Here is an 18,760-nt window from a genome sequence, read left to right on the forward strand (position 1 = left end):
CCACAAGCTTCCCACAATAAATTGGGTGAATTTTGGCCAATTCCTCCTGACAGAGCTGGTGTAACTGAGTCAGGTTTGTAGGCTTCCTTGCTCGCACACACTTTTTCAGTTCTGCCCACATATTTTCTATAGGATTGAGGTCAGGGCTTTGTGATGGCCACTCCAATACCTTGACTTTGTTGTCCTTAAGCCATTTTGCCACAACTTTGGAAGTATGCTTGGAGTCATTGTCCATTTGCAAGACTCATTTGTGACCAAGCTTTAACTTCCTGACTGATATCTTGAGATGTTGCTTCAATATATCCACATAATGTTCCTTCTTCATGATGCCATCTATTTTGTGAAGTGCACCAGTCCCTCCTGCAGCAAAGCACCCCCACAGCATGATGCTGCCACCCCTGTTCTTCACGGTTGGGATGGTGTTCTTCGGCTTGCAAGCAACCCCCTTTTTCCTCCAAACATAACGATGGTCATTATGGCCAAACAGTTCTATTTTTGTTTCATCAGACCAGAGGATATTTCTCCAAAAAGTACGATTTTGTCCCCATGTGCAGTTGCAAACCGTAGTCTGGCTTTTTTATGGCGGTTTTGGAGCAGTGGCTTCTTCCTTGCTGAGTGGCCATTTCAGGTTATGTCGATATAGGACCCGTTTTACTGTGGATATAGATACTTTTGTACCTGTTTCCTCCAGCAACTTCACAAGGTCCTTTGCTGTTGTTCTGGGATTGATTTGCACTTTTCGCACCAAAGTACGTTCATCTCTAGGAGACAGAATGCGTATCCTTCCTGAGCGGTATGACAGCTGCGTGGTCCCATGGTGTTTATACTTGCGTACTATTGTTTGTACAGATGAATGTGGTACCTTCAGGCGTTTGGAAATTGCTCCAAAGGATGAACCAGACTTGTGGAGGTCTACCATTTTATTCTGAGGTCTTGGCTGATTTCTTTTGATTTCCCATGATGTCAAGCAAATAGGCACTGAGTTTGAAGGTAGGCCTTGAAATACATCCACAGGTACACCTCCAATTGACTCAAATTATGTAAATTAGCCTATCAGAAGCTTCTAAAGCCATGACATCATTTTCTGGAATTTTCCAAGCTGTTTAAAGGCACAGTCAACTTTCTTTTTTTATTTTTTTATTTTATTTGGCAGGGGGGGGCTTAATATTGCAGATAGATTGTATCTTCTATCAATGTAATTGTCTGCATCACTTCCAATCCCCCATGTTTTTTTATATATATACTCCCCTTTAATACTTTTCCACCCTGCCATCCTTTCCCTACTTGGAGTAAATTAGTGAACAACAATGCCCAGGCCTCTACTTCCGGTATTTATTTTTGCTCCTGAACTTCTTCTACTCTCAACCTCTCTGATCATTTTCATGATGTCCATCCGGTTTGCTTCTATATGCCATATATTTCTAACTGTGCTCTTTCCCAAAAGCTCCCAATATACAACCTATATACTTATTATGGACACAGTATGCTTACATTATTAGCTATCTTTGTTATTATTTGTTGTTATTTGTTATTAGTCCCAACTTCAACTCTATTCAGTACCTCCCATATATATCTTAACACCATCCATATAGGATTTCTATTTGCCATATATATTTCAACCGTACTGTGATGTTTTACAAAAGTTCTGAACCTTTCTATTCTCATTGCTTCTACAGATTGTGAATTAAAAATAAACATTTTTGCTAAAAGTATTATTATATTATTGATCGATTGACTATGACTTTTCAGATCACCCAGTAATGCTATCTGCAAGGTTAGCTCCAGGTAAATATTGCAATCCTTTAGCCATTCCTGGACCTGTGTCCAAAAACAAGCTACAAATGGACAGAACCAAAACAAATGATCTAATGATTCTGTCTCTTCACAGCAAAATCTGCAGAGGTGGGAAGATTGTATCCCCCATATAAATAACATTCTATTTGTAGCAAGAATTTTATATAATAATTTAAATTGAAAGATTCTAATTTTTGAATCCGGTGTCGTTTTGCGTGTCAGTTCATAAACACTATGCCATGGGATCGGTACGTCAAAAATCTCTTCCTAACTATTTTGCAATCTAAATGGGACGGCTGTCAATCCTTTGGTCCTTAAGTGAAACTGATATACTTTTTTATTTATTTAAGGCACAGTCAACTTAGTGTATGTAAACTTCTGACCCACTGAAATTGTGATACAGTGAATTATAAGTGAAATAATCTGTCTGTAAACAATTGTTAGAAAAATTACTTGTGTCATACACGAAGTAGATGTCCTAACTGACTTGCCAAAACTATAGATTGTTAACAAGAAATTTGTGGAGTGGTTGAAAAATAAGTTTTAATGACTCCCACCTAAGTGTATGTAAACTTCCGACTTCAACGGTACATGCTCAATAAGTATATGTATTGTATTGGCCTTTTTCCTCTCATTGCCAACAACATTTGATGTGTCAATGCCTTAAAATCCACTGGCTGTACAGTGTTATCTTGGTAATGATACTCTTTCAAATCTTAAATTACATGAGTTTATTCATACTGCACCCCCACCTAGTGTATGTAATATACCGAAATATAGAATGTTCATGAAGGTCAGAAAGTTCAAAGTGAACATTGGATAACATTGGACACTGAGTTCTATTCAGATCTTTCATCATCATCATCATCAGTATCATCATGATCATCCTCTTTATCATCATCATAATCTTCATGACACATTCAACATACATTTAAAGTCCACAAAGCAGAGAACAAAGAACACCAAACGAAGGAGCGTTGTGACTCCCAGTTAGAGAGTCCAGGCCAGTCATTCAGGTATGGAGCTAGGTAAGGCGTTCGTAGCATTGACCACGTTATGGAGGTGTGGAGATTACAGAGTTAAGAGGTTAAGAGGGACCTGTCCAGATGATGGATAGAGGGAGGGAGTGTAAGAGAGAAGGCAATTTACAGTGCGTCGTGGGCCTGTGAGTCTGGGGAGGATTTCAGGTTTGAAAGAGGAGGCTCCTCAAGTTGATGGTTTGACAGGCCAGACTCCAGGGCACTGGAGGTCCAGGATGAGGAGATGTTTAACCGTAGAAGCCGTGCAAGAAGACACAGACGCACAGGAGGATGATGGCGTTGGCATTGACCACGTTCCTCCACAAGGGTTTCTCTGAGGTGTCTGTGAGTTGCCTCTGCAGCTCAGCCTGCTCCTCAGCACTCAGCTTGGGAGCATTCGATTTCTCCAAACCACAGAAGCTCAATACTGCCTTCTTACAACAGCCTGGCTCCTCTGTGGGCTCTGCACAGACACACAAACACAGGGATGAGGAGACAGTGTGTGCGTGCGCACGTGTGAATGCAGATGTGAGAAGAAACATCTGTATGTATGTCACGGAATAACAGATAGAGATGGGAGTGAGACCTCTCTTACCTTCAATATCCATCGAGTCAGGTTCTTGGTTTTCTGTCCAATTGTCTAGCTCCAGATCCACCCTCTCCTCTGTGCTGTTCCTCAGCTGCCAGCACAACCGGTACAACTGGAGATGGAGGGAGGGAGAGGCATGGGACAAACAAATGGGGAGAAGTTCATTTAGAGATAGCAGAGTGACAGAGTTTTTATTAAATTACATTCACAGATGGAAGAATAACAAAATAAGTTTGGGTATCGGGGGCAGTTGTAACTTACATGTTTGTCGTCGATGGGTTTGGTCATGAGGGAGATGCTGACTATCACCAGGCAGGAGATACAGAACAGAATGATGGAGAAGTAGAGGTAGTGGACCCCACAGATTATCTCAGGACAGTTAGTGGGGGTCACACAGCTTCCTGTCCCATAGGCAAACTCAGCGATCATCCTGGTTAAGCCAATAGCCAGACCTAACGTAAGGCCATAGAACACACCCTGAAAGTGTGGGGGGGTATATGTAACTCAACACATTTTCATGGTTCACTTTCTATTGCACAAACATCACGTATAACACAAACATACACAGGAACAAGGCAGTAAATGGTGAAAGTGGTAACCAGGGTCCCTTGAAACTAGCCAGCAGAGTACAGATAAACTACTTAAGCAATAAGGCCCAAGGGGTGTGGTATATGGCCCATATACCATGGCAAAGGGCTGTCCTTAAGCACGACGCAACGCGGAGTGCCTGGATACAGCCCTTAGCCGTGGTATATTGGCCATATACCACAAACCCCTCAGGGACCTTATTGCTATTATAAACTGGTTAAAAACTACATTCTTTGGTCATAGCCGTGGTATACGGTCTGATATACACGACCGTGTTGTGTCGTGCTGGATTTCGTCTCGGGCCTAACAACACCAGTGCCAATATATCCAACAAACACCAAACACCAGCTTCTCAACAAAACACAAAACAAACACTGGCTTCTCGGGCATTATCACTTAAATACCACACCCCCTCGGGCCTTATTGCAGGTTAAATAAACCAGTTCAAACCACAAGTAGCTAAAGGAAACTAGTTTATATCACACTGATTTTGGTTTAGTTGGAGACTTACCGGCTCGTTGACGCGCTTACAGAAGATAGCGAGCATGAAGGTGGCAGCGATGGGCGGGGTCAGGTAGCTGGTGATGGACTGGATGTAGTCAAAGAGCTGGCCACTCTGAGCAGACTGGACCACAGGGATCCAGGCTATACTCACCCCGATCAGAACCAGGATAAACACCCTACACAGCCAAGAATAATACATCAATATCAATATTACCCATTTATCTAAATACAAACATACACAAACACTAGCATATACACACGTATTAAAGCAATTGAACTCCAAAGAACTTGAGCACGCTGAGATGTGTGTTACTGTACCTCCCGGCAATCATGAGTTCCTTCTCAGAGGAGGCTTTGCGTATCTTGGTGTAGATGTCCATGGTGAACAGGGTGCTGGCACTGTTGAAGATGGAGGTCAGGGAGCTCATTAGAGAAGCCATCATCACCGACAGCATCAGGCCTCGCAGACCTGCAGGAGAGAGGGGGAGGACAGGAGGAGAGGGCAGGGAGGGGGGAATGCAAAGGAGAACAGGAATGGAGGGAAGGCGGATTAGGATAGGCGTGGAAAAGAGAAAAGAGAAGGAATGAAGAGATGAACAAATGTGATTGTTGGTTGAATTAGCAGCAAAAAATGTTTTCCTGGAATAAGGAGTAGTACTTTATTGAATGCACTATTGGTAGCAGTAGTAACAGTGTTGTAGTAACATAGTCCCTGTGCCCAAGAAAGCGAAGGTAACCTGCCTAAATGACTACCGCCCCGTAGTACTCACATCGGTAGCCATGAAGAGCTTTGAAAGGCTGGTCATGGCTCACATCAACACCATCACTCCGGAAACCCTAGACCCACTCCAATTCGCATACCGCCCCAACAGATCCACAAATGACACAATCTCAATCGCACTCCACACTGCCCTTTCCCACCTGGACAAAAGGTTGTAGTGGAGCGGGTTGATAGTTTCAAGTTCAACTATCATGGTCCAAACACACCAAGACAGTCGTGAAGAGGGCACGACAACACCTTTTTCCCCTCAGGAGACTGAAAATATTTGGCATGGGTCCCCAGATCCTCAATAAGTTCTACAGCTTCACCATCGAGAGCATCCTGACCGGTTGCATCACCGCCTGATATGGCAACTGCTCAGCTTCCGACCGTAAGGTGCTACAGAGGGTAGTGCGTTATGGCCCAGTACATCACTGGAGCCAAGCGTCCTGCCATCCAGGACCTCCATACCTGGCTGTGTCAGAGGAAGGCCCTAAAAATTGTCAAAGACTCCAGTCACCCAAGTCATAGACTGTTCTCTCTGCTAACGCACGGCAAGCGGTACCGGAGCACCAAGTCTAAGTCCAAAAGGCTCCTTAACAGCTTCTACTCCCAAGCCATTAGACTTCTGAACAATTAATCAAATGGCCCCTCGGACTATTTACATTGACACCCCCTCCCTTTGTTTTTACACTGCTGCTACTCACTCTTTATTATCTATGCATAGTCACTTTACCCCTACCTACATGTACAAAGTACCTCGACTAACCTGTACCCCTGCACATTGACTCGGAACCGGTACCCCCTGTTTATAGCCTCTGTATTGTTGTTTTATTGTGTTACTTTTTATTTTATTTTTTACATTAGTTTATTTAGTAAATATTTTCTCAACTCTATTTGTTGAACTGCATTGTTGGTTAATTGCTTGTAAGTAAGCATTTCACGGTAAGGTCTACACCTGTTGTATTCGGCGCATGTGACAAATACAATTTTATTTTATTTGATAGTGGTGCTAGGACTGTCATTGTTACTAGATGGACTAGTATATTTTGTTACCCACCATTTGGCATGAGGTCCACCACCAGTTTGGGATAAGCAATGTTGGTGCAGCCAACACTGGCCCCACAGTACCTCAGACACTCATCTGGTTCCACACACGCCACCTCGTCTGGGTAGAGGATTCGGCTGATCATGCCAGGGAAGACCATGAGGAACATGGGCAGCAGCTTCAGGTAGCCACACAGGATACAGCCAGCCTTGACGTGGGAAAGATTCTTGGCAGATAGACAGCGCTGGACAATCACCTAGACGACAGGGGAGAAAAAAAGCCTCCAGTTACTAAAGAGGTGATGGATTCAATCTTCAAGGCTCAGTTTTCATGGTCAAAACATAAGTATGGTGCCTCTGTATTGCTTGAATATGCCAATATCAAGAGCAGAGGGGAATGAAAGGGGTTTGAAGTAAAATGCACTCATCATTCCTTCCATGCACCATACAACCACATAACTTCTGACAGGCACAAATGTGTATGCAGCTTTTCTAGCTGAACTATTCATCAAATGAAATGTTTTCCATTCCAAACGTGACCCAAATCGCTGATCACAGGAGAAGGCATGGCGCTATCATATATGAATTAGAGAAACAGAAACCCAGTTAAGCTTTGAGTTCTGCTAATTTAATAAACTGTTTTTCAACTTTCGGATTTAACATGTGTGAGTGAGTGCTTGCTCGTGGGTGTGGTTGTATAAATCAACATCCTGTTCTTTCTTCACAGTCACCTCTGTGTGCCTGGCTTTTAATCCTATCTAAGTCTGTGGGAAGTACATTTGGGTCTAACTAAAAGCATGCCTCTCTTCATAAGGTAGTCACTTCAGCTAAGACAAGCTGAGAGCTGGGGGGTTAGATAGAGTGCATGTGTACAAGCGTATGTACACAAGACACGAGTGTGTGTGCATGTAAATGAGGGTGGGAGGGTGTTAGACTTGTTCATTCCCTACAGAGCAGTAGGCTACCTGATCAGTGCACCAATACCAGGTGGCCTGGACAGTGAGGCCAAACACCAGGCCTGGCCAGGGCAGGTCCCCTGTCACTGCGTCCCTGAAGATGTGGAAGGAGTCAGGCCGAGGGGTGTAGCAGCTCTCACTGATGTTGACCCCAGTCAGAGTAGGTATGGCCGTCATGTAGCGCGTCTGGAAGTTCTCATAACCTCCCACCTCATTGAAGGCTGAGGAGACAGACAGAAAGGGGTTGTGAAAGAGGAATAAGAAGATAATAAATAGAGGAGAAAGGGGGAATGAGAATGAGGAATGCATGGAGAAAGGGAATGAAGGGAGGATAATTATCAGGAGGAGGACAAGGAAGAAGAGATATAGAGTTATAGGAAAAGGAAAAGAGGGACCAGGCAGTATAAATGAATAAACACATTACCATAACCCATGAGGATGAAAGATCCCACGACCATGATGATGGTCTGCAATGTGTCTGTGTAGATCACTGCAGCCAGTCCACCTGAGGTAGGGTGCAAATGGTGAGTCAGCACAACACAATCCCACTCATTACTCATACAGGGTTACACTCAATGACTAAGCTGTGGAAAACCACCGTAGTACTCATTTACACTGTAAATGTGATATTTCTTTTTTACTGTAATGATTGGCCTTGGTCAAAAGGGATAGCATGTTAATGGTCCAGTTGTTCATTTGATGTTTGTCTATCATATAGAATCTATAACTACCCCTCAGTAGTTGTGTATGGTACAGTGGGGAAAAAAAGTATTTAGTCAGCCACCAATTGTGCAAGATCTCCAACTTAAAAAGATGAGAGAGGCCTGTAATTTTCATCATAGGTACACGTCAACTATGACAGACAAAATGAGAATTTTTTTTCCAGAAAATCACATTGTAGGATTTTTAATGAATTTATTTGCAAATTATGGTGGAAAATAAGTATTTGGTCAATAACAAAAGTTTCTCAATACTTTGTTATATACCCTTTGTTGGCAATGACACAGGTCAAACGTTTTCTGTAAGTCTTCACAAGGTTTTCACACACTGTTGCTGGTATTTTGGCCCATTCCTCCATGCCCGATCTCCTCTAGAGCAGTGATGTTTTGGGGCTGTCGCTGGGCAACACGGACTTTCAACTCCCTCCAAAGATTTTCTATGGGGTTGAGATCTGGAGACTGGCTAGGCCACTCCAGGACCTTTAAATGCTTCTTACAGAAGCCACTCCTTCGTTGCCCGGGCGGTGTGTTTGGGATCATTGTCATGCTGAAAGACCCAGCCACGTTTCATCTTCAATGCCCTTGCTGATGGAAGGAGGTTTTCACTCAAAATCTCACGATACATGGCCCCATTCATTCTTTCCTTTACACGGATCAGTCGTCCTGGTCCCTTTGCAGAAAAACAGCCCCAAAGCATGATGTTTCCACCCCCATGCTTCACAGTAGGTATGGTGTTCTTTGGATGCAACTCAGCATTCTTTGTCCTCCAAACACGACGAGTTGAGTTTTTACCAAAAAGTTATATTTTGGTTTCATCTGACCATATGACATTCTCCCAATCCTCTTCTGGATCATCCAAATGCACTCTAGCAAACTTCAGACGGGCCTGGACATGTACTGGCTTAAGCAGGGGGACACGTCTTGCACTGCAGGATTTGAGTCCCTGGCGGCGTAGTGTGTTACTGATGGTAGGCTTTATTACTTTGGTCCCAGCTCTCTGCAGGTCATTCACTAGGTCCCCCCATGTGGTTCTGGGATTTTTGCTCACCGTTCTTGTGATCATTTTGACCCCACGGGGTGAGATCTTGCGTGGAGCCCCAGATTGAGGGAGATTATCAGTGGTCTTGTATGTCTTCCATTTCCTAATATTTGCTCCCACAGTTGATTTCTTCAAACCAAGCTGCTTATCTATTGCAGTTTCAGTCTTCCCAGCCTGGTGCAGGTCTACAATTTTGTTTCTTGTGTCCTTTGACAGCTCTTTGGTCTTGGCCATAGTGGAGTTTGGAGTGTGACTGTTTGAGGTTGTGGACAGGTGTCTTTTATACTGATAACAAGTTCAAACAGGTGCCATTAATACAGGTAACGAGTGGAGGACAGAGGAGCCTCTTAAAGAAGAAGTTACAGGTCTGTGAGAGCCAGAAATCTTGCTTGTTTGTAGGTGACCAAATACTTATTTTCCACCATAATTTGCAAATAAATTCATTAAAAATCCTACAATGTGATTTTCTGGAATTGTTTTTCTCAATTTGTCTGTCATAGTTGACGTGTACCTATGATGAAAATTACAGGCCTCTCTCATCTTTTTAAGTGGGAGAACTTGCACAATTGGTGGCTGACTAAATACTTTTTTTCCCCACTGTATATGAATATACATGTAGGTCATTGATATTCATTTGAGCACAAAGATAATAGAGTAGACACGGTGGCATACATACATTTCCGATGGGCTGCCTTACAGACTGAACATCAAGTCCTTAATGTCTAACCAAGAATAACAGTGCACATAACCTTTGCTGTTGACTGCATCTCGAAAGCATCGATGTGTCACGTGTGCATCACAGTATTTGATGCTGTGAGTCACTCTATTTTCAGCAGTTAACACACCTTTGTGTGTGAGATTTACAACACATGCACTAAACTCCATTACATGTTTATTTGAGCATTATGGAAACCCATAATATAGAGACAGTCTTGCGCCACTGACCTTGCGGATGGCCTGTCAGTGAACTAAAGTCCAGGCATTAATGCATCATTACAGAGGAGAACAACAAGGTTTTATCAGGGATTATGGGTAATTACCCATGTGGGACAGAAATTAAACAGCCTTGGAGGAAGGCATATGTGTCGTCAGACATGGCCTGTTATAAAGAATCAAATGCAGCGATACAGGACGGACTTTACTCCATTCTGCCATGGTTACAGATAAGAACTCCATATTGGTTTACAGGGACACAGTCGATATAGCGCTCCTCTCAGTGAATTAGTTAGATATTGCTGCTATTTTACTGAGTGGACAAAACATTAGGAACACCTTCCTAATATTGAGTTGCACACTCTTTTGCACTCAGAACAGTCTCAATTCAACGGGGCATGGACTCTACAAGGTGTCGGAAGCATTCCACAGGGATGCTGGCCCATGTTAACTCCAATGCTTCCCACAGTTTGTTAATGTTGGCTAGATGTCCTTTGGGTGGTGGATCATTCTTCTTTAATCTGTCTCCTCCCCTTCATCTACACTGTTTGAACTGGATTTAACAAGTGACATCAATAAGGGATCATAGCTTTCACCTGAATTCACCTGGTCAGTCTATGTCATGGAAAGAGCATGTTTTGTACACTCAGTGTATATCGCTGCTATATACAGTTACAGTGCTATGAAAAAGTATTTGCCCCCTTTCTAATTTTCTCTACTTTTGCATATTTGTGATACTGAATGTTATCAGAACTTCAACCAAAACATAATATTAGATAAAAGGAACATAAGTGAACATATAACACAACAATTACATATTTATTTCATTTATTTCATAAACAAAGTTATGCAACACCCAATTCCCCTGTGTGAACAAGTAATTGCCCCCTTACACTCAATAACTGGTTGTGCCACCTTTAGCTGCAATGACTCCAAACAAATGCTTCCTGTAGTTGTTGATCAGTCTCTCACGTCACTGTGGAGGATTTTTGGCCCACTCTTCCATGCAGAACTGCTTTAACTCAGTGACGTGTGGGTTTTCAAGCATGAACTGCTCGTTTCAAGTCCTGCCACAACATCTCAATTGGGATTAGGTCTGGACTTTGACTAGGCCATTCCAAAACGTCCAATTTGTTGCTTTTTAGCAATTTTCATGTAGACTTGATTGTGTGTTTTGGATCATTGTCTTGCTGCATGACCCAGCTGCGCTTCAGCTTCAGCTCACAGACGGATGGTCTGACATTCTCCTGTAGAATTCTCTGATACAGAGCAGAATTCATGGTTCCTTCTATTAAGGCAAGTCGTCCAGGTCCTGAGGCAGCAAAGCATCCCCAAACCATCACACCACCACCACCATGCTTGACCTTTGATATGATGTTCTTACTGTGGAATGCAGTGTTTGGTTTTCGCCAGGCATAATAGAACCCATCTCGTCCAAAAAGTTGACTCAAGTTTGCCAAAAAGCACCTGGATGATCATCAATACTCTTGGAAGAACGTTCTATGGACAGATGATTCAAAAGTATAACTTTTTGGACAACATGATTCCAGTAATGCCTGGCGAAAACCAAAACACACAATCAAGTCTACATGAAAATGGCTAAAAAGCAACAAATTTGAAGTTTTGGAATGGCCTAGTCAAAGTCCAGACCTAATCCCAATTGAGATGTTGTGGCAGGACTTGAAACGAGCAGTTCATGCTTGAAAACCCACACGTCACTGAGTTAAAGCAGTTCTGCATGGAAGAGTGGGCCAAAAATCCTCCACAGTGACGTGAGAGACTGATCAACTACAGGAAGCATTTGGTTGGAGTCATTGCAGCTAAAGGTGGCACAACCAGTTATTGAGTGTAAGGGGGCAATTACTTTTTCACACAGGGGAATTGGGTGTTGCATAACTTTGTTTATGAAATAAATGAAATAAATATGTAATTGTTGTGTTATTTGTTCACTTATGTTCCCTTTATCTAATATTAGGTTTTGGTTGAAGATCTGATAACATTCAGTATCACAAATATGCAAAAGTAGAGACAATTAGAAAGGGGGCAAATACTTTTTCATAGCACTGTATATAGTGTATAAGTGGAGAGTATATATATATATATATATATATATACCTGTGACTGTGTATAGAGCAGTGATACTTAGCAGGAGAATCACAGCAAGGTAGATATTCAGCCCCAGAGCCTGGTTAATAAAGATGGCTCCAGAGAACATATCTGCCTGAGAGAGAGAGAGAGAAAGAGAAAGAGAGAGAAAGAGAGAGAGAGAAAGAGAAAGAGAGATAAAGAGAGAGAGAGAGAGAGAGAGAGAGAGAGAGAGAGAGAGAGAGAGAGAGAGAGAGAGAGAGAGAGAGAGAGAGAGAGAGAGAGGCAATTATTGTATAACCGTGTAACCGACGGTTTTGGTTGAAGACTGTCATGAAAATACAATAACTGACATAACCGTAAAAAAAACAACGAACAGCTGACTGAAGACCGGATGGCCGAGCATTCGTGCGGTTAAGTCAGTTTCTACGATAACATAGACTTTTAACAACGTGATGAAACTTTACTGCCCCTTGCTGAAACAAGCAAGGTGTTGTAGCAGACGATGAATAGAATGGGCTAACCCTAACCCTGGCAATTTGACTGGTAAACTCATGGTACACTCGCAATGGCTGCCTGGTATTGTGATGCAAAAATTTCCATGATAACGTAGAATGTTCATTCAAATAATGGTAGAGGTAGGCACAACGAAATGATGTTGCCACGAGAGGCACTGCAGATATTAATAATAATAATTCATTTCATTTGTAAAGCACTTTTCTCACACCCAAGGCACAAAAATATAATAATAATAATAATAATAAAAATAATAATAATAATAAAAACACAGAACATAAAACACAGACAACAAACAACACTATATACAGGTGTCATCAGATCCGGAAGACATGAGAACAGAATTCCTTGAACGCTTTTCTGAACAGCAGGGTCTTGAACTGTGCCTTAAAGAAGGACAAAGACTCTGCAGCCCTAATAGTGTCTGGAAGTGCATTCCACAGCCGCGGTGCCGCACAACTGATAGCCCTGTCACCCATAGTTTTCAGTCTGCTGCAGGGCTGCTGAAGGGAGATGGACCTGGAGGAGCGAAGGGCGCGTGTGGGGCAGGAGGGTAGAATGAGGTCAGACAGGTACTTGGGTCCAGAGTTGTGGATAGCTTGGTAAGTGTAAACCACGAGTTTGTGGTCGATGCGTGAGCATATGGGGAGCCAGTGGAGGTTAAACAGCACTGGAGTGATGTGCTCACTGGGGGAGGTGTGGCTATTGAGATAAGCGAGATGCAAGACTTAGGGTTGGGTAGGTTACTTTCTAAATGTAATCCGTTACAGTTGCTAGTTACCTGTCTAAAAACGTAACTTTAGGATTACCCAAACTCAGTAACGTAATCAGATTTTGTGCTTGTGTGCGGCTGCTCGGCCATGGAAACCCATTTAATGAAGCTCCCAACGAACAGTTATTGTGCTGACGTTGCTTACAGAGGCAGTTTGAAACTCGGTATTGAGTGTTGCAACAACTTTTACTAGCTACGCGCTTCAGCACTCGGCGGTCCCGTTCTATGATCTTGTGTGGCCTACCACTTCGTGGCTGAGCTGTTGTTGCTCCTAGACGTTTCCACTTCACAATAACATCACTTACAGTTGACCAGGGCAGCTCTAGCAGGGCAGAAATTTGACGAACTGACTTGTTGGAAAGGTGGCATCCTATGACGGTGCCACGTTGAAAGTCGCAGAGCTCTTCAATAAGGCCATTCTACTGCCAATGTTCGTCTATGGAGATTGCATGGCTGTGTGCTCGATTTTATTCACCTATCAGCAACGGGTGTGGCTGAAATAGCCGAATACACTAATTTGAAAGGGTGTCCACATACTTTTGTATATATATAGTGTACCTAGTTGTTTTTATGGACTGAACATCAGTAATATACAATGAACAGAGATATGAGTGACTCACTGAGATCTTAGTGAAGACATAGAGGAAGAGTGAGAGCACTGAGAGATAGATGCGGATGCGCTGCCCTCCGAACCTCTTCCTCAAGTACTCTGGCATGGTCACCACCTAAACACATCCAGTAGACATGATTACATTGTAGAATAGCACTTGATTTTATGCTACAGAAATGTAAGAAATGGCATGGTAAAATGGTAATTACACTGTAATAGCACTAAAGGTTGTTCTCACCCCAGCTTTGATGTAAATGGGCACAAAGAGCCATCCAAGAATGATCACCACCACAAGGGCCTGAAAAACACACACATCCTAAGGGCTCAGATGGGGAATTTATAAAATGACAGATTCATATTTTTACTAGAAGTGTTACTTCTTTCACCCACTGCTGTTCTCTGGTAATGATCATATAGCAGAGGTGGGACAAAGTCATTGTTATGCAAGTCACAAGTAAGTCTCAAGTCTTTGCCCTCGAGTCCCGAGTCAAGTCGAGTCAAAGATGAGGCAAGTCCCAAGTCGAGTCAAAAGTCAAAGCCATCAAGTCTCAAGTCGAGTCCAAAGTCCTACATTTTAGTTTCGAGTCATTTCAAGTCCTCTTAGCAAGCCTTTGCAAGTCATTACAAGTCCTCGTAGCAAGTCTTCTCGAGTCATAAGGCGCAAGTCCAAGTCAAGTCACGAGTCATTGATGTTAAAGTCCAAGTCGAGTTGCAAGTCTTTGTACATTTTGTCGAGTCGAGTCTGAAGTCATCAAATTCATGACTTGAGTCTGACTCGAGTCCAAGTCACATGACTCGAGTCCACACCTCTGTCATATAGTCACATTTAACCTACAGGCTTATCAGCCCCAAGATATATAGATAATAAACATATAATATATTTGTTTATCACCTTTTATACAAACAATTGCAAAGTGCAATAGAGATAGAGATGAGATGATAATAGAGATAGAGATGATAATAGAGATAGAGGTAATAATAGAGATAGAGCTGAAATGATAATAGAGATAGAGATGAGATGATAATAGAGATAGAGATGATAATAGAGATAGAGATGAGATGATAATAGAGATGAGATGATAATAGAGATAGAGATGATAATAGAGATAGAGATGAGATGATAATAGAGATGAGATGATAATAGAGATAGAGATGATAATAGAGATAGAGCTGATAATAGAGATAGAGATGAGATGATAATAGAGATAGAGATGAGATGATAATAGAGATAGAGATGATAGTAGAGATAGAGATGATAATAGAGATAGAGATGAGATGATAATAGAGATAGAGATGATAATAGAGATAGAGATGAGATGATAATAGAGATAGAGATGAGATGATAATAGAGATAGAGATTAGATGAGTGATAATATCAGGTACGTTTCAGAGGTTATGATGATGTTTGCAGAAGAGGTTATCATGGTATTTATTTACATTAGACGTTGCCACTCACATTCCATTCGAATCCGCCAATGGCAAGTCCAGCTGCAGCCGCAGTCCCTGCGATGCCCACAAAATGCCCACTGCCAATGTTGCTCGCAAAGAGGGATGCCCCAATCTGGAGAGCGGTCAGAGGAAGGACAGAGGAATGTTCATGATCAATCTATACAGAAAGTAATTATATTATTTCACAGTTTTTGGATATGGAAGGTCATTGAGGAGCACCTCATTCCTAAAGGAACATTTACAGCAACAACGGATGTTCCATGTAGGATAATGGGGCAAAGGTCGCCAAGTACATGGTTCATAGTTCAATAGAAGGGAAATATGCAATTAAGTTAGACCCTTCATGTGTTCTGGTACAATCAACACTAGTCATTATTGAGTAATTGGGAGCAGTCTCAAATGAAGGCCATCAAGATAAAAGATTATGACCTTATAAAATAATTTGTCTGATTTAAGTATGAGCTGGACACTTTCATGGAATACAGGCACGTATTACGATAGTTCAGGAGAACAGGGTGTGTTTTTCCAAATATGGGACAGTGTCATAAACAGTGGCCAGTAAAGTAGAGAGATGGATGCCCTTGAATGTCATAATGTATTAATGAGATAATTAATCAATAAGGACCGAGGGGGTGTGGTATATGGCCAATAGACCATGACAAAGGGCTGTTCTTAATCACGACGCAACGTGGAGTGCCTGGATACAGCCCTTAGCCTGTTGCTATTATAAACTGGTTACCCACGTAATTAGAGCTGTCAGCCAATCAGCATTCAGGGCTCGAACCACCCAGTTTATAATATGTAATAGACTGTCCTGAGAGAAGACTTATACTCACAGGCCACCACACCATGCTTCTTCCTGCCAGGAAGAATCCACCTACGGTGGCTCGGTTTGTGCTCACCATAGCCTGCAAAGAGAGACGGGTTAATTGAGTTGTTTTGAGATACCATATTCATGTATCAGGGATCATATTGATCAATAACCATGTGGTTACATGATACAGTCGTTTGCACCTCTTTCAGTTAAATATGAAAGCTCAATATACATTTTTGTTTATATGGTGTTTAATTGGTTTACTACATCTTGTAAGCATTGTTTGGGTCAATCATCAATCAGCACTACCCACTGGGCACACACTGGTTGAATCAAAGTTGTTTCCACGTAATTTCAATGAAACTACGTTGAACCAACGGGTGTGTAGTTAGTACTGTATCAACTCTCCACACATAGCTGAAACAATATGACAAATGCAAAAGTATTCCTCTGCAATTTAATTCAAACATTCTTGGTGACTTGGTCTATAAATGTCTGGCAATATTATACATTTTGCAGCTGGGCATAAATTGAAGCAATCCAGGTACTTAATTGAGAGGTCAGTGCTCTTGGTATTCATAGGCTACTTGACATCAAAGACATACATTTGAGGAGAATTTTGGCATAATGTTCCTGGCACAATGGCCCAATTGGACAATATCTGCAGCAACAAGTGTACTGCATGAGTCCAGCCATGAACCTATTAGGGATTATGTTTTTTGGAGGCCATCTGAATGACTTAGTAAAGAAAGTGTAGAACATCATAATAAATATTTAATTTTTGTAAATTTAAAGACTTTGTCATATTATCACTCAGAAGGAAACACATCGAAACACTATCCAGAGGCTTCTATTTTTTTACTTTAAAAAAAATCACATTCAGAATAGAGAAAACAACTTTTCTCCAGATTCAACTAAAACCATGATCTATTTTCCTTGCTGAGGGATTAACTATTCACAGACATATATTTGTTTTAGAGTGAACCGAATGGTCAATGGAAAGATTCAGAAACTCACCCATACTCCGACTGCCAGGACAACCAAAAAGTAGATCACAATGACAGAGATATCCGCCGGGTTGTTGAGGGCCACGGTGCCATTGTTAGACACACTTCTAACTAAGGAGAACCCCAAATAATCCTGTGTCATTTTGTCTGTTCTGAGCTGCAGAGGTGACCAGAGGACAGGTGTATTGAAGCCTCTCTCCTTTACTGCTGTGCTGCTGACTCCCCTGTTACCTGCAATGCTACTTATGTACTACTGACCCACAGATAGGTATGTGTGTGCACATGAGCACGAGTGCACGTGTGTGTGTGTGTACCAGTGGAGGCTCCTCAGAGGAGGAAGGGGAGGACTGTCCTCCACAGGGAATTTCAGAAATTGTAAATAGTGAAACATTAAAAAAGTTATGCTTTTTAGATCAAACTATACTATATACTATACTAAATATATTCACGTCACCAAATAATGGATTAAAGTACACTGTTTTGCAATTAAGGTCTACAGTAGCCTCAACAGCACTTTGTAGGGTAGCACCATGGTGTAGCCGGAGGACAGCCAGTTCCCTTCCTCCTCTGGGTACATTGACTTCAATACAACATTTATGAGGCTTGTGGTTCTCACCCCCTTCTATAGACTTACACAGTAATTATGACAACTTCCGGAGGGACGTCCTCCAACCTATCAGAGCTCTTGCAGCATGAACTGACATGTTGTCCACCCAATGAATGGATCAGAGAATGAATTTAGTACTGAAAGCATACGCTATAGCTAGCTAGCACTGCAGTTCATAAAATGTGGTGAGTAGTTGACTCAAAGATAGAGAAAGACAATAGTTGAACAGTTTTGAACAAATGTGTTTATTCAAAAATTAAGGAGATGCAAGAGAGAGAAAGATTTTGTATTTTTTTCACTTTCACTTACCTAGCTAGTTTAGCCTACTCAAACACCCTGCTCAAACAGAGAGGGATACTATGTTAGCTAGCTGGCTATGGTAGATAGCTGGCTATGGTAGCTAGCTGGCTATGGCTATCCAACACTGGAACTCTTCCAAGTCAAGGTAAGCTTTTGGTTTTATTAATTTATTACCCGTCGGTGTAACTGCTAAACTCCTTGCAGACTGTACACTGTAATGCATGATCGTAGCGGGTTTACTAACACCTTAGTTCTAGTATGTTGACTATGATGTTAGTTAATATGGTGACAACGATGTAGGATGTGTGTAGTGGTCAGCGGTTATGATATGAAGGTTTGGTTTGGAAAGGTTTTTCGCCTGATCACAGACAGCTGATGTGTTGTGCACTGAAGTCCACAAGCTCAGGGAAAAGGTGAGAGGAGGAGAGCGTGTAGATGCGAGAAGCAATTCTACAACGATCAAAAGGATAATGCTGTTTGTATGTGGCTGCTATGAAAGTGAGCTGTGTTTGCGTGTGATCAGGGGTGTATTCATTCCACCGATTCTGTTGAAAATAGTTTTTTAAACGCAAGCAAACGGAACGAAACAGGGAAAAGATACCTGAATTTGTCCAGTAGAAAATCTTGTTTGCAACTGTTTGACTAATGATTA

General features: G+C 42.0%; 1 protein-coding gene across 1 annotated transcript; it reads right to left on the reverse strand.

Annotated features, from left to right (window-relative positions):
• Window positions 1-2,510: 2,510 nt before the first annotated feature.
• Window positions 2,511-17,433, reverse strand: slc5a1 (solute carrier family 5 member 1). Its single transcript, XM_041898182.1, has 14 exons — window positions 17,212-17,433; window positions 16,217-16,288; window positions 15,388-15,492; window positions 14,170-14,229; window positions 13,942-14,046; window positions 12,064-12,169; window positions 7,682-7,762; window positions 7,267-7,478; window positions 6,315-6,558; window positions 4,813-4,963; window positions 4,502-4,670; window positions 3,664-3,879; window positions 3,409-3,514; window positions 2,511-3,276 (listed from the first exon to the last, which is right to left on the reverse strand). The coding sequence occupies exons 1-14, from the start codon at window positions 17,341-17,343 to the stop codon at window positions 3,062-3,064; spliced, it is 1,974 nt and encodes a 657-aa protein (XP_041754116.1). The 5' UTR covers window positions 17,344-17,433; the 3' UTR covers window positions 2,511-3,061.
• Window positions 17,434-18,760: the final 1,327 nt, after the last annotated feature.

Source organism: Coregonus clupeaformis, chromosome 15 (genome assembly GCF_020615455.1).
Source record: "Coregonus clupeaformis isolate EN_2021a chromosome 15, ASM2061545v1, whole genome shotgun sequence".
NCBI classification, from domain to species: Eukaryota; Metazoa; Chordata; class Actinopteri; order Salmoniformes; family Salmonidae; genus Coregonus; species Coregonus clupeaformis.

Excerpts from the sequence above, each read along its gene's own strand:
- slc5a1 (XM_041898182.1), bottom strand. The coding sequence starts at position 17,343 with ATGACACAGGATTATTTGGGGTTCTCCTTAGTTAGAAGTGTGTCTAAC. Across the intron at positions 14,230-15,387 it reads TTGGCGGATTCGAATGGAAT|GCCCTTGTGGTGGTGATCAT; the intron begins GTGAGTGGCAAC and ends TGTGTTTTTCAG. Across the intron at positions 3,515-3,663 it reads AACCCATCGACGACAAACAT|TTGTACCGGTTGTGCTGGCA; the intron begins GTAAGTTACAAC and ends CTCCATCTCCAG.